The sequence below is a fragment of the Mirounga angustirostris genome, unplaced genomic scaffold (assembly GCF_029215605.1).
Source record: "Mirounga angustirostris isolate CCGP_5_RB_7025 unplaced genomic scaffold, mMirAng1.0.hap1 SCAF_14, whole genome shotgun sequence".
NCBI lineage: Eukaryota > Metazoa > Chordata > Mammalia > Carnivora > Phocidae > Mirounga > Mirounga angustirostris.
This window is the reverse complement of record NW_026991722.1, coordinates 85,195,891-85,211,355: the sequence shown is the minus strand read 5'-3', so window position 1 is coordinate 85,211,355 and position 15,465 is coordinate 85,195,891. Positions and strand designations below refer to the sequence as shown.

At 52.4% G+C, this 15,465-nt stretch overlaps 1 protein-coding gene across 2 annotated transcripts in view; it reads right to left on the bottom strand.

Moving 5' to 3' along the window:
* Positions 1 to 14,997, bottom strand: part of SGSM1 (small G protein signaling modulator 1) — an 89,066-nt gene extending 74,069 nt beyond the window's left edge. For both annotated transcript variants that reach the window (XM_045887439.3, XM_045887440.3), the window contains exons 1-2: positions 14,900 to 14,997; positions 14,751 to 14,794 (exon numbers count right to left, since the gene is read on the bottom strand). In XM_045887439.3, coding sequence (XP_045743395.1) covers positions 14,751 to 14,794; positions 14,900 to 14,918 — 63 coding nt within the window. In that variant the 5' untranslated portion in view covers positions 14,919 to 14,997. The remainder of the gene's footprint in view (positions 1 to 14,750; positions 14,795 to 14,899) is intronic.
* Positions 14,998 to 15,465: the final 468 nt, after the last annotated feature.

Here is a 15,465-nt window from a genome sequence, read left to right as displayed (position 1 = left end):
GCTTACAATTTATTATGGCCTGACTTTCACTATAGATCTGTGGGCTCATCTGTTTAGTGTCCATCTCTAGGACGGTGCCGGGTAAACAGTAGGTGCTCAGTATATGTTGGGTGATCACTCTGAATATTTTTGCAACGCTAACGCCAGCAGCAACGGCTCATCAAATTTGGTTCCAGGCAGTGTCTTTAAGTCCCTCTGACACCTGTTCTCATCTGCTATGTGTTCAAGGCTGGGGTGGGCAAACACTTTCCGTAAAGGGTCAGAGAGCAAACACATCAGGTTTTAGAGTAGGACTGCCAGATAAAATACGGGCTGCCCAGTGAAATCTAAACGTCAAATATGTAAGGAATTTCTTTTAGGGTAAGGATGTACCAGATATTGCATATAGACCAGACCCGTCCTAAAAGATGATTTGTTGTTTTTCTGAAATTCACATTTAAGCAGGCAACCTGAATTTTTATTTGCTAAATCTGTCAAACCGATTTGCAGGCCACATACAGTCTATGTCTCATCGTCTCTTGTTTTCACAACCCTTTTTGGGATGTCAAAGCCGTTCTCAGCTTAAGGGCGGTGCACACACAGGCTGGATTTGGCCCACGGGGACCCCCTGGTATAAAGCACCCAGCACTGTGTCTGTAGCGCACCTCAGGCCACAATGAAAACCAGCCGGGTTGCTACCTGCTCGTCTCCTGACTCGGAGCACATGGCACCCCAGCTGAGGTCTCAGGTGGCTGGCACCTGGACGTGCAGGTGGGTGAGTAATGCTGAGCCCGCAGCGGCTGACGAGATGGAGGCCCCCGGACCCTCAGTCTGCAAGAAACTCACAGTGGAAAGGCCAGTTAATTTAGGATGTCTGGAGGGCCTTTAGGGTGGCTTTACAGAATAGCTCTCAGCCTTTGGGCAAAGTGAGGAGGAGAGGGCAGTGAGCAGAGGGCCGGCTCTGCCTCCCATGTAGGCACCCCGGACGCTGAGGACAAGATGCAGATGCCCTAGCAGGCCAGGGTCTCCAGCCCTGCCTCGGACCGTGGACCCTAAGACGCAGCTCCCCCAAGGCAGTGTCGTGGGCTCTTCTGTGCCTCTGCTCACACTTGCCTTCTGCCAGGTGCCCCTCCCTGCATGCTCCAGCTCGCTAAGTGCAACTCAGGTTTCAGCCCGCTAATGTCACCTCCTCCTCCTGGGAGCCTTCCTGGACTCTCCATACCCAAGCAGGGATAAATGTACATCTTCCATGTTCTGCTAACACCTGCCTTCCCACCACTTGTCACAGGAGCCAAAACTGTCCCTGATTCACTCAACGTTTATGGAGAACCTTCTATGAGTTTGGTACAAGGTGACAAGCAGATAGAATCCATGTCCTCCTGGAGGTGACAGTCTTATCGAGATAGACATTGAACCAAATCCAACAAATGGGGACATTACAACAAAAAGTGAGGCCAGTTCCCTGCAGCAAAAGAATCTGGTTCTATGAGAACAAATAACAAAGAAACTTGACCTGGTGAGGCAGGTCAAGAGGTCAGGGAGGGCTTCCTGGAGGAGGCGATGCTCAAGATCTAATGTACAGAGAACTGAACTCCCTGGTCCATGGTTTCTCCAGCTCTAAAGCAGAGGGAAAAAAGCTGTCCCCTGCAACTGCCCCCGCAGAGCCACCTTGGAGTTCAAAGGAAGGAACAGATGTAAGGACAATGTGGCAGGGAAAAGCACTACATGGAAATCGCTGGTGGCTTTGTATTTTTTAATTTGTTATAGGTGGGGCGTACAGGAGGTGAGCTGGGTGGGGCTGGAACAGGGCTGCAAGCTGTGACTGTTTCCACCCTGTGGCCCTGCCTTCCTTTCCTGCCACATCCCGTCCCTTCCCCCTTCCCGCACCTAAATCCATGGGTCACACATGCCATTCCTTCCATGTGACTCACCATTCCCGCCCCCCCCCCCCGCCCACCTTTGCTTTGTGCAGGCCCCTCCACCTGATATCCCCACCCACTCCTCCCTCCATCTCCAGCTCTGGAGAAACCACCCCATCCTCTGGGACTCACTGAGGTGCCCTTCTCCTCACTCCCTCCCGAGAGCCCCCCAAAGTTGATGTGACTCCCCCCACTTCTAAGCTCCTATGGTCAGCTATGAGCACTGGGCTCTCCAGTCAAACTTCCAGAATTCACACCCCAGATCTTGCACACATGATCTTGGGCAAGTCATGTCCCTTCTCTGAACCTCGGGCATTCCCATCAGTAAAATGGGTCTCAGTTATTTGCCTCACAGTCATAAGATAATACATTGAAAGCATTTAACACGGCGGCAGCTGCATAGTAAGTGCTTCATATGTTGACAAGGTGTTCACTGCGCCTGGCGCCGTGCTTGGGGGACGTTATTTCATTTAATCCTCAGGGTAATTAGGTGAGATGGATATGAGGACTCCATTCTACAGATGAGGAACCTGAGTCTTGGTGAGGTTAAATACTTGCCCAAGAGCACATGGCTTTTGAATGGCAGAGTGGGTACTCGAACCCATGACTAACTGCCCTCACACTGAGCCAGGCACACAGTAGGTTCATTTATTCATTCAACACCGACTGGCGCATCCCACAAGCTGCGTGGGTGCTTCGCATCCATGCACCCAAAGATTCATAACAAGCGTGCAGTGTAGATGTCACTGCTATTATTCGATTTTCCCAATGAGGCAGCTGACCTAGGAGGGATGGAGACCACCTGGCCTGTGAAGAGGCTGGGATCTGAACCAAGGTCTCCTGCTCTGGAGTCCCAGGTGGCCAATGCACCTGCTCCCTCAGCCCAGTGCAGCCAAGTGTCACGGTCATGGCCAACTCCCAGTCCTGCAGCACCAGCTGGCTCCACCTCTGCCCCACCATGACCCTTCACCCCTGACCTCCCCCAGGTGTGCCCGGTGCCTCACAGCTCCCTCTCCCCGCTGCACATCAGCTTCCAAAGGAGAATCGTGGTCACAAAAGGAAAACGTCCAAATTGAAATGCTTATTACTGAATGAAAGAAGCTAATCTGAAAAGGCTACATGCTGTACAATTCTAACTGCAGGACATTCTGGAAAGAGCAACACTATGGAGACTGTGAAAAGATCAGTGGGTTGCCAGGGGTTGGAGGGAGGGAGGGATGAACAGGCAGAGCACAGAGGATTTTTAGGGCAGATAAAGAGATGTATAGGAAATCTCTGTACTTTCTGCTCAATTTTCACTGTGAACCTAAAACTGCTGTAAAAAAATAAAGTCTATTAAAAAAAAGAAGAAGAAGGGGCACCTGGGTGGCTCAGTCGTTAAGCATCTGCCTTCGGCTCAGGTCATGATCCCAGGGTCCTGGGATCGAGCCCCACACTGGGCTCCCTGCTCGGCGGGAAGCCTGCTTCTCCCTCTCCCACTCCCCCTGCTTGTGTTTCCTCTCTCGCTATGTCTCTCTCTGTCAAATAAATAAAATCTTTAAAAAAAAAGAAGAAGAAGAAGAAGAAGAAGGAGAAGGAGAAGGAGAAAGGAAAAAGGAAATATCCTTTCTGTGCTCGGGGGCTATTGTAGGATGTCAGCAAGGATCCCAATGCTCCAGCACACAGGGGAAGGGCCTCCTTCCAGATGGGGTCCTCCACGCCCTCTGCCCACCGTGGCCTGCACTGGGCTGGGGCCTTCTCAGAGAAGGGGTCTTCAGGGGTCTGGTCAGTAGGAGCTCAGTGGCCACTGGTGAATGGATCAAAGCTTCCTCTCCTGGACTCTCTCTCTCTCATACACAGTTCCAGAACAGATCTGTCCCACCCTCCCACCCACACACTTCCACCCTGCCCTCCACATGCACGCAGATGGATAATGAAAACAAAGACCCAGGACGGTCCTTCTGCAGCCCCATCTGTGCGGCGGGAGAGACCTGGGGGGGTGTGGGGCGGGGCACATAAGTGATGACACCATGGGCATGTGGATCTTCAGAGTGCTAGAAAAGTCCTCCCCCTCGCACCTCCCTCTTGACCTGCCCTAAACGCGGCTGTGGGCCTTGCTAAAGCCTCTCTCTCACTGGGCTAGGCTGGCCCCAGTTAATCGTTTACTGGGATGCTATAAATAGGTGCCACGCATCGTTCCCTCACGGCATAGGAACTGGCCAACCTGCTCTGACCTGGAAGCAGGGCATTCTGGGCACTGAGGATGGGCTTCCCACACACAGGCTTCTCATCGCTGCCCTGCACGGTGTTCAGACACCCCTTGACAAGGGGTCCCCCACCTCCCCCCGCCGTGCCTGGTTCTGGGGCGTTCACCTGGGGGCATCTTGGCAAAAAAGGTCCTTCCAGCCACACTCCGTCCTGCACACAGCCACTCAGGGAGATGATGCAGCTGTGAAGACAATCAGCCCCCTGCCGCCCCTCCATTCCGTGTCTCACATGCCCAGCCCACACCCTGGAGACGGGCCAGCGCTCTCCTGGGGGCTCTGCCTGCCGCGGCGGGGTGGGGGGGGCAGCTCCCCCGGCAACGCCCCCACTACCACAGCCCCATGGGCCTCGTGCATGAGGAGGGCACGCACAGACTCTGCAGCAGCCGCCATGCTCTTTGGGGGTCTGAGCAGCTGCAGGAAAGAACTGGAATATTCCCAGACGGCTAGTTCAAACACGCACAGGGCGCAACCAGCAAACAGACTAACTGCCTCTAGCCTAGGTCAGGAAGAAGAGCCGCCCAGGACTGCATGCACTGCATGCACTGCATGCACGGGCTGGGTTAGGACCCTGGCTCCGCCCCCTCACCAGCTGTGTGACCTTGGGCAAGTCACTTCACTTCCTCCATGCTTCCATGTACTCACCTGTAAAATGGGATAATAAGCAGGACCTACCCTTCTGCGGTGCTTTAAGGATTAGCTATGTTAATGCATGTAAAGCACTTATTAGCACAATGTCTAGGGCACAACAGAACTTTCCGGAAATGCTCTATGCCTGTGTTGTCCGAAGCGGGATCTCTAGCCACATGTGGCCACTGTGCACTTGAAACTCGGCTAATGCGACTGAGCAACAGGATTTTTTATTTAATTGAGTTTTATACTTAATTTAAATGTAAACAGGCACGTGACCAGTGACTCCCATTGGACGGCACAGGCCTGGAACACACAGTAGGTGCCCAATAAACGCTAATTATGATTATTATTAGGGGTGGTTGTCATTGCAGGGCTCACCGGGTTAGAAATTAGGGAGCATTCCACTTCTGAGCAAGCCGAGGTCGGGTAAACTGTATTCATCTTCAAATCCCAGCATCTTGCAGGGCGGTTCTGAACCGTATTTGGGTTTTGGGATTGTGGACCCCTTAGAGGCACTGAGGATACAGTCTCCTACAGCAAGCACAGAGTGTCTGCACAACTTCAGGGTTGTGCACGCTGCTAGAGTAGAATCTCTGATCTGGCGGACACCTAGCACCCAGTAGGTCCTCAAGTAGCACTTCCAGCAGGACTGGGGCAGCTGTCCGCACGTCAGGGCTGGGCTCCGGATGCCGGCCCCTTCACCTTGTCTAGGTGGACATCTGTGGCTTGTCTGCCTGGTTCCCATGTCCCTGTCTGGTCATTTCACCTTGACTCTCCTCTGGGTCCCCTCCCTCACTCTCACTGGGCTGAAGCCCCACCGTCCCTTGACTGATCAGAGCAATGTGCCCCACGGTGATTGGAACCCCTGGATAGAGCTGCACCTGAAGCTGGCATCACTCCAAACTTCCCAAACCCCTGAACCAATAAATCGATTTTTTGAGCTTCTTTCCCTTTTGGCTAAAAATACCCTGCTGTGCTACTTCTCAGTTGTGTGACGTTGGTCCAGTTTTATTTTTTTAGATTATTTACTTATTTATTTATTTGAGAGAGAAAGAGGGAGAGCACACAAGTGGGGGGGGGGGTAAGAGCAGAAGGAGAGAGAGAAGCAGACTCTCTGCTGAGCAGGGAGCCTGACACGGGGCTCAATCCCAGGACCCTGAGATCATGACCTGAGCCATACATAGACGCTTAACCAACCGAGCCACCCAGGAGCCCCACCTCGGTCCAGTTTCCTAACATCTCCGAGCTTCAATTTCCCTCATCAGTAGAGTTGCTGTTTGTTGTTTCCTACTCTAAAGGAAGCTTGCTTGGTGCATTAAATAAGATCAAACAAAGCAATTTAGAACAGCATTTAATAAATGGTGGTTGTAAAGATGTCTTTATTTCTAAAAAAAAAAAAAAAGGAAAAATGCATGATAGTTGCTATAATTCTAACTTACTAATTAAACATAACTTACTAAATAATAAAAATTAAAGGAGAATCCGTTCAGGGTCCCAGGTATCACCACGTCTCTTAACTCTTGGGGCTTCTGTTATCTGATTTTTAAATGAGGACTCACGGCTAAAGGAACTGTTACTGTCCTTTATAAACCTGGGTTCCTTCAAGGTTCTCCGAAGAAAAAGCACGAGAATCTATTCCTGTCTTTCTTACTACTAAAAGAAAAATACACTGCCTCCCATTGGAGTTCAGCCCCCTTAGCTGCTCACCTAGGGGCTCCGAGAGCCACTAAGTGGCGGGGCCAGCAGGCTTACGAGGGCGTCCGTCCTTTCTTGGCTGAGGGATTACCTCGATGAGGCCAATGAGCAACCAGACCCAGAGGGAAGACCCAACTGCCTACCTCAGGATGGCGAGGCAGCCAGGCGAGACTCAGACTTCCTGACCCCCGTTCCAGGGCTCATTCCTCCGGACCCCAGGAAATACCCCCTCCCCAGTCTATAGCACTGCTCTCGTGGCTGCAGCACCCCCAGCCCAGGGCTTACCCACGGGGCATAAGAGCAGGGCTGCGTAGAACGGTATACGCTTGCCATCTGATGCACGAGGACACGAGTCAGAGAGGTTCATGCATCCACTAAATGACAGGGCCGGAACTTGAACTCAAGGCTGTCCGGTTCCAAAGCTTGGACCTTTCCCCAACTCCACATGCTCAGGATGGCTTATGATCATAAGTAGGTCATTGGTTTCAGCTCCGGAGTAATGCAGAGCAGGGTTCTAGGGCCAGAACCCCATGCTACACTATTGACAATGTCTGTGACATTTGGTAACTTACTTGATCCTTGTGTATCAATATCCTTATGTTTAAGGCACAGCGTTTTAGCCACTTCATGTGGTGGCATCAGGACAATTAAATGAGGTCATCTATATAAAATGCTCAGGAAATGCTGTTTAAGAAAAAAAAAAAAATCTTTATCCTATTAGAATACCTTTAGTTGAGCCCTTGTTTTCCCTGAGTGAAATGAAGGCTCCCAAATAGTCTCATCAGCTACTGAGTTTGAATAGGTCTTAAATACAGGCTTGGCAAATTCGGAGTTGACAAAACGCGGGGAGACTTGGCTCTCGGAAAGTGATGCTGGCCAAATTTGAGGGCTTGAGGTTCTTAGAATCCTGGAGCTGTCCAACCTTGTCCACTTAGAAAGCAGAAGGACACAGGGAAAAGGGATTGGTTAGGAGGCCACAGGTGGTTAGGGGCAGAGTTGGGCAAGGGCTCCGGTGTCCTCGCTTCCTATCCTGAGGTCTGCCGGCCCACTGGGGTGACAAAAATGCCGTTTCCTACCTGCCCACCAGCGACAAATGCTCCCACTGGAGCCCCTCCTGAGGTTACTGCAGGGGAAGACCCAGCCAGGCTGCACAGGAGATGTAACCAAGCCAGAAGCCCTTCTGCCACCCTCACATCCAACCAGGGGGTGCTGAAACCCAGGCCCTGCACTAGCAAAGTCTCCTGGAAGCCATATTGCCAGAGCCCTGAAAAAAGCATCAAAATGCACCGCACGAATGTGACTGCATTATTCATGAGCAGAATTTCCGCCATCTTAAGCCTGAAAACACGACACATGCAAACTGATTTGAGTCAACCCTATAAGCATCAGAGAGCCCAAAAATATCCGCACCCAGTATTCCTATACCCATTCGACTGGCAAGAATTTCTGGAACCCCTACTTGGCCAGTGGGGGAGCAGGGCAGAGTGGGGGGGGCTGTGGTTTCTAGCCTAAGAATTGAAAGCTCAGGAGAGAACAAGTTTCCTCTCTTGCCTAATGACCTTGTGCCCTGCATTCGTCCCCTGCATTTACACTGGCCCACAGCCTGAGCAGTCTACATGGATGAATTCATGTCCCCACCTTCCCCCCTTGTTCAAAATCCTCCCATGGCTGCCATCTCATGTCCAAGGGCCACAAGACCCTGCAGAAGCAACCTCCTACTCCCTCTCTGACCTCGTCTCCTCCTCTTCCATTCTGTTCACTCTACTCCAGGCTCCTTGGCCTCTTCGTTCTTCATTGCTCCTGACTCTGGACCTTTGCATATGCTGTTCCCTCTGTCAAGAACACCCTTCCTGCAGACATCAGCAGGGTTCTCTCCTTCTCTCTAGGTCTCTGCTCAAATGTCACCCCATCAGAGAGGTCATCCCTGACCACCTACTCTCCACCCACGTTCCAGTTTTATTTTCCTCACAGCACTTATGACTTCTAATACAGGCATACTTTGCTTCATTGTGCTTTGCAGACCCACTACTTTTTTTTTCTTTTCTTTTTTTTAACAAATTGAAGGTTTGTGGCAATCCTGCATCGAGCAAGTCTATATCAGCACCATTTTCCCAACAGCATTTGCTCACTTCCTGTCTCTGTGTCACACTTTGGTAATTCTAACAATATTTCTAAACTTCTCTTTATTATTATATTTATCACAGTGATCTGTGATCAGTGATTATGACTCACTGAACACTCAGATGATGGTTAGCAATTTTTTAGCAGTAAAATGTTTTTTTTTGGGGAAGCCTGCACCTCCTACTTAAAATGTGTAGTATATAGGGTGCCTGGGTGGCTCAGTCACTTAAGCGTCTGCCTTCTGCTCAGGTCGTGATCCCAGAGTCCCTGGATCGAGTCCTACATCGGGCTCCCTGCTCAGTGGGGACTCTGCTTCTCTCTCTCTGCTCCTCACCCCCCTCTGCTGCTCTCTCTCGCTCAAATAAATAAATAAAATCTTTAAAAAATGTATATATTAAAAATGTATACAATGTGTACAATAAGGTAAAAATATAATACATAACAGTATTTCTAAGTTAAGACATATACATTGATTTTTTGAGACACAATTCTTTTGTACACTTAATAGACTATAGCATAGTGTAAACATAACTTTTATATCCGCTGGGAAACCAAAAAATTCCTTTGACTCAATTGATCACTGTATTTGCTTTCTTCTGGTGTCCTGGAACCGAACCCGCAATATCTCCAAGGTGTGCCTGCATCTCTTTATTATTTGTCTGTCCCCCAACTAGATCATATGCTTCATGAGAGCATGTGAGCAAGGATGCTGCTTTGCTCCTTCTCTAAACTCCTAGAGCTGTACCTGGTACCCAGTAGATACGCAATAAATATTTGTGGAAGAAAGAAGGAAGGAATGGAAGGAGGGCAGGTCGAGAGAGAGGAAGGAAGGAAGGAAAGAAAGGAGAACGTTTTCTTCCAAGAAGTGGCAAAAGGCTCCCTCCTGGCCCCTGTTATCAGCTGAAACTTCCTGAAGTCCAAGTGCAAGCAAGACCCTCCTTGCTCATAAATTTTCCACAGCTCCCCACCATCTGATGGAGCAAATGCTACAACCAGGCATTCACAGCTCCGAACAAGCTGCCATAATGGACCTGTCCTGCCTCATCTCTTCCCCTACACACGCCTGACCCCCAGCCACATTTCCAGGGACTACGCTGAACCTCTGTGAGGCCACCCGTCAGGGCCTGACGACAAAGCAGGGTTTGAATCCTGGCTTCTCCACAGCCTGGCTGTGTGACCTTAAAGGGAGCTGCTTAACCTCTCTGTACCTATAGCTCCTTCTTTATCACGGTGAAGCAGATGAGTATTCTCCCTCTCAGGGCCGCCATGGAGAGTGGAGGAGGGAACGTTTGGGGCTCACTCAGCACAGTGGCCGGCACAGAGGTTTCTCAGTCTCAACAACAGTGCCATTTTAGGCTGGACGCTTCTTTGTGGTGGGGAAGGAGGGCTGTCCTGTGCATTGCGGGAAGCTGAGAAGCATCCCTGGACCCTCCCCGCTAGATGCCAGCAGCACCCCCAGTTTTGACAACCAGAAATGGCTCCAGACATTACCAAATGTCCCCTGGGGAAGGGCTGCCAGATTTAGCAATACATACACTAAAAAAAAAAAAAAAAAATTCACGGTTTATCTGGAATTCGAATTTAACTGTATGACCCTACGGGGGCGGGGGGCAAAATTGTCACCCTTCTTTCATTGAGTACCACTGGATTAAAGTGGAAGCACCATGGGGGTCTTAGTAGAAACATGGGTTGATTCTCTCACTTTCCTCCAGTCTTCTTAGGATGTGGAGCCCTCCTCCCCCATCCCATCACCCCCCACCCGAGGGCTAGGAGGCGCGGCCAGCCCGGCGCAGCTCCCCAAACACGCCCAGCTCCCCAAACACGCCCAGCTCAGGCACTAGAGCTGTCGTGGGGAGCCCTCCCACCAGCCCCAGTTTGCAGAAGTAAAGGGAGCCTCCTCTCCAGCACCCGCCTCGTCCCCCTGCCTCCTTCCCAGGGTCTCTCCTCCCGTCCTCCAGCTGCAGCCTTCTCCCTTGCAATCAAGAGGCCTCCCAGGCCCAGCACCAGGCAAGAAAACAAGGCAGTTAGTCACTCCACTTCCGTTATCAACTCGTGTCACGTGGCTGGCTCCTTTAAGGGCAGTCGTCATGGCAACAAGAAGCCAGTCCCCGCTGCTCAGGGAACCAAAACAAAATTAAGGGGTGGAGGCTGGGAGAGGAAAGGAGGGGAGGGCGAAGAGGGCCAGGAAGGAGCCAGGAAGGAGCTGGTTGGGTTTAACTGGAGGAAATTATGCCGAGGCCACCCTGTCTCCAGCTTTCCCTTGGCGACACTGGGGAGACAGAAAAAAATAAGACGCCTGCCCAGAAGCAGCTCAGGCTCACGTGGTGGGTGTTTTCACATGGCTTATCCTGAAAGGTGAGTAATCTTCATCCTCCTGATGAGTAAACTGTATCTCAGGACCCTTGTGAAGTAAAGAGAGATGCTTGTCTAAGACTGTGCAATTTACAAGCAACCAAGTTTAGCTCCACCCTCTACCTGCATATAGCTCATGTCCTCCCTGCTCCTTTCCTTGTGCTTTTAGGATAGGACCACTGTGCTCTGCCCCTCTGCATTTGACACCATGCTGCTTTCTCTCTGTACTCCAGCCACTTCCCAGTCCTTTCATCCCTCGAGTTCACAGTGCTCCCTCCAGCCACAAAGCCTTTGTATATGCAGTTCCCTCTGCCAGGAAGGGTTTTCCTCTGTGTCTTCCCACCTCCTACCTCCAACTAGAAGGTTTACTCATCCCTCACGTATCTTAAACATCACTGCCTCCAGAACGCCTTCCTGGGCTACCTGCATGAGGTTACTTCACCCTGTTATGTGTTCCTGTGGTGCCAAGTGCCTCTCCTTCACACGTCGGTGCAAAGCCTGTCATGATCCCTTGAATTACACTCAGAATGTCTCTTGGGGTCTGTCTACCATACTGGGATGTCAGCCCCAAGTGGGCAGGACTTATCTTATTCACTGCTGTATCCACAGAGCCCAGACTGGTGTCTGGCACACAGATGCCCCTCAGTAGATAAACGCACCAGAATTTGAACCCAGCTCTGGGTGAGCCCAAAGCTTTTTCTTGACCCGCTTCATGGTACTGGATCATACTGGCTCCCAGAGTCAGCACTGGACAGAGCTTCCAGCCCCACAGCCTCCGCTGGCCTTTGCGGCTTCCGTGGCTCAGCCCAAACTTGCACACCTTGTCTAAGGAAACGGATTGTTAAGCCACCCCTTCCAGAAAGAATGATGGGAGGTGCCTCTGAACGAGGCTGTGACAGGCAGGGATGTGGCTCCTCTGAACCCAGAAGATGGGGGAGGAGGGAGAAGGAAGAGCAGACTTGACTCCTAGGTTTCTAGGCAAAGAGCTTCCCTCCACCATTCCATTGGAGACCGGGTCTCTGATACTGGGGGGAGATGTTCCCCAAAGAGGTGCGCAGAGGAAGGAAAGGAGAGAGGAGGTCTGTCTTGGGGGTGGGGGATGGACTTGTCACCATGCCCTTAGGGGCATCCATGCTGAACAAATGCTCATTGAAGACTTGAACTTGTCTTCCCTTTACTGGTTCCCTACCCTTGAGACATCATTTATTCTGTCTGGGCCATTTGTCACTTCTGTATGATGGAAACCATGCCACCCACATGCTGAGACTCATCCTGTGCCGTGTAGGCTGGATGGGCACATTTGGCATATAAGAGGTAAGAGCCTGGCTCTGATGTCAGACAGACCTGGGGTTAAGTCCTTGGCTTTGCACCTTCTTGGCTGTATTCTCTTGAGCAGCTCACACCTCCACTCCAGGCTTGGTTTCCTTGTCCGTAAAGTGGGGACAATCTCAGTCACCTCATAAAGTTACTGTGTACATAGGGTCTGGCACAGAGTAGCCCCCACTATATGGAAAATCTGATTACTGAAATGACGTGCCCCAAGAAATGCAGAATTTAGAATCAGCCACCAACTTGTGATGGTAAGCCTTGCCTTCTGACTGCAGGTAATGGGGTGCTTGAGGCCCTTTGCCCAAACTTGCAAGGTTCTGTCCCTGACCCCCTAAGGCACAAAGCAGGGTGCCAGGCGGCCCTCTGATCAGGTGATGGCCTCGGCCTTATGCCAGTCAGAAAGCTCATTACAAGCCCCAAACTTGGCTGCTCCCAGGACAGAGGATGCAAGCCCACAACTCTGGTCACCAGGGTCAAAGTGTCCCCCACAGCCTGCCAATATCCCAAACTAGACTAACATGGGTGGGATCTCTAAGAACACTGGACCAATGCCTCTTTCTCCAGATGTGGAAACTGAGTCCTTGAGAGGAGAAAGGGCTTGGCCAGGGCACCAAGGGAGCTGCTGGCCGAGCTGGTACCAGGGCCCCAGCTGAGCCCTGCCCAGAGGCACTGTTCTCCCCAGATGTCTTGCTCACACGCTCTTCTGCCTGTAGACCCCTCCCAATTGAACCAGCAAACCATTTCCTTAAAAACATAGCCGTTCCAGGTGAAAACATCTGGGAAGTTAACCTAATTAACCTAAACTAACTAGGTTTAGTCAAACAATGAACACAGAGACTGCAGGTTTTAACCTGAAGGCTTTTGGGAAGGTTCTATGGACACCCTCCCCCAACACAGTCATCAGAATATTGTAGATCTGTAGGTTCTGTTGGAAAGATGGTCTATTTAGATAGAGCTTTCGTCAGATCTGCACAGTGCCTCTAAGAGGGCTAAAGTGAAAAGTTCTGGGCCTTTCTGAGGAATTCCACGTATCCTATTGTGCATCCTTATTCAGAAATGCTAGAGTGTACAACCAGCCCTGGAGCTGATTTCTTTCAACAACACGGGACATGCCACACACAGAGACCTATACACAGACATACGCCCATGCTTTCCGAGGAGGGTGGGGCAGCAACAGGTCCCAGCTTCAAGGCTGTCTTTGATGGCTGTCTGCCACCACGTGGGGAGGGCCTTCTTGGTGCTCAGTGCTGACACCAAAGGCTGACACCCTCAACACACACACACACACACACACACACACAAACTCAAACACAGAAGCAAAGGAATCAGGCCAGCCCCCAAGGTCTGCAGCCATTCATGATCTCGGGCTGAGGACTCAAGATAGGTGATCAGCTCAGCAGTGATGGGGTCCCAGGGTGAGGGATGTGAGGTGACATAAGGAAGGCAAGATATACACATACAGTCACACATACATGGTCACAGCCTCACTCATGCACACAGAGATTCATGCATCACACAGATACACATCATACTCACAAAAACAGATAAACACACAGACACATGGACAGGCAATATGGAGATACACTTGGATATCTCCAGACAGATGCACAGATGTTCTCAGACACACACACTCACGTCCTCGCCCACACAGGCGTGAGCGTGCTCTACACACACGCACACACGGTCCAGGCATCTAAATGCTTCCCAGGAACCCATCACTATAGATTCACCCCTCTGCCGGAAGTCAAGCGCTATTAACTAAAGGCTAGACTGGGCTCCCCAGCTGGCCCCAAGGAGAGTGAAGGGGCAGAAGGGCAGCTGAGCCCTACTTGATTCTCACCCTACTGCGTGTGGGGGGTGGGGAGGGGTGGGTGAGGGGAACCCACCTGCCAAGACGCCCTGGCACATGCCCACAAATGGAGTAACCCACTGACCAGGGACTTTCAGGGAGGGAGTCCCCTGGCTCCCGGGGGGTGGATCCAAGGACTGAGAATTGGGGGGAAGGGGAGACGGGGGCGGGGGGGGGGGGGGTTGTTATTTTCCCAAAGTGAACCTTTCCCCTCTTCCGAAGTCTGGTCCTCCTTCTGCAGCTCCATCCAGGCCTCCACCTCCCAATACGTCTTGTCGCCCCCCCCCCGCCCCCCCGCCAGGTGCTTGCCTCACCTTAGTGAGACCCACCCACCTGCTCCTCCACAAGAGGGGGTCCTACTCAGACACATCCAGGTGTGCCCCACACCTGGGGGGCCCTCCCGCTGCACCCGCCCCTGCACACAGCATCCAGAGCCCCCCCAATACCCGAGGCCCCCATCCCCAAACTCACCGCCTCCAGTGCTGCAGGAGGTAAATACCTACCCAGGTGAGCCCCGCACCCGAGGTGGCCACCCCCTCTGCCACGAACCACCACTCCTTTAGAGACCCTTCCCCGCGGGGCTGCGGCAGCCCCCTTCCCCAGGGTCGCGCCCCCCGCCCCGGCACCTACCTCCTTCTTGACGGTGCGCAGCAGCCTCTGTCGCGTGTCCGCCTCTGTGGGACGAGACGGGGGGGACAGCCGGTCAGCCCAGCGCTGGGGGCGGGGGCCCAGGGCTGTCCTCCCGCCGCCCCCGCGCCCCGCGCCCCGCGCCCGCTTACCCGCGGGGCCCGAGGCCATGGCCGCGCGCGCTGCGTTCCCAGTCCGGGCGGCGGCGGTGCCTGCTCGCTGGCTCGGCTGCAGCAGCCGCGGCGGGGCGGGGCCGAGCGCCCGGTGACGTCAGGGCCCACCGCGCGGCCGCCCCGCCCCTCCGGAGAGCCGCCTCTGCGCGGCCGGGCGCCGGGCGGGAGGGTCCTTTGGGGCCGGACGCACGCTCGGGCCCGAACGGCCAGCACCCCGCCCTCCGCGGGAGGCCCTACCCCCCACGCCAGGCGCCCCAGGTCCCTCACAACCTCTATTGGGCTGAGCAGGGAGGCGTCATTTGTTTGAGGTCCGCTCTGTGCCAGGCTCGAGCCTCAGTGTTCTCATCTTTAAAATGGATATAATACGATAACACCATAGGAATGATATGAGACGTCAATGAGATAGTGAATGTGAAGCACTTAACCGAGACCTGGGAAAAAAGGCCAGCAACCGTAAAAGATAGCTGCTGTTTATTATTATTATTATTATTATTGTTATTATTTTTTTTATTATTATTACTGAGAGTCTTCCAAGATATGGCCAG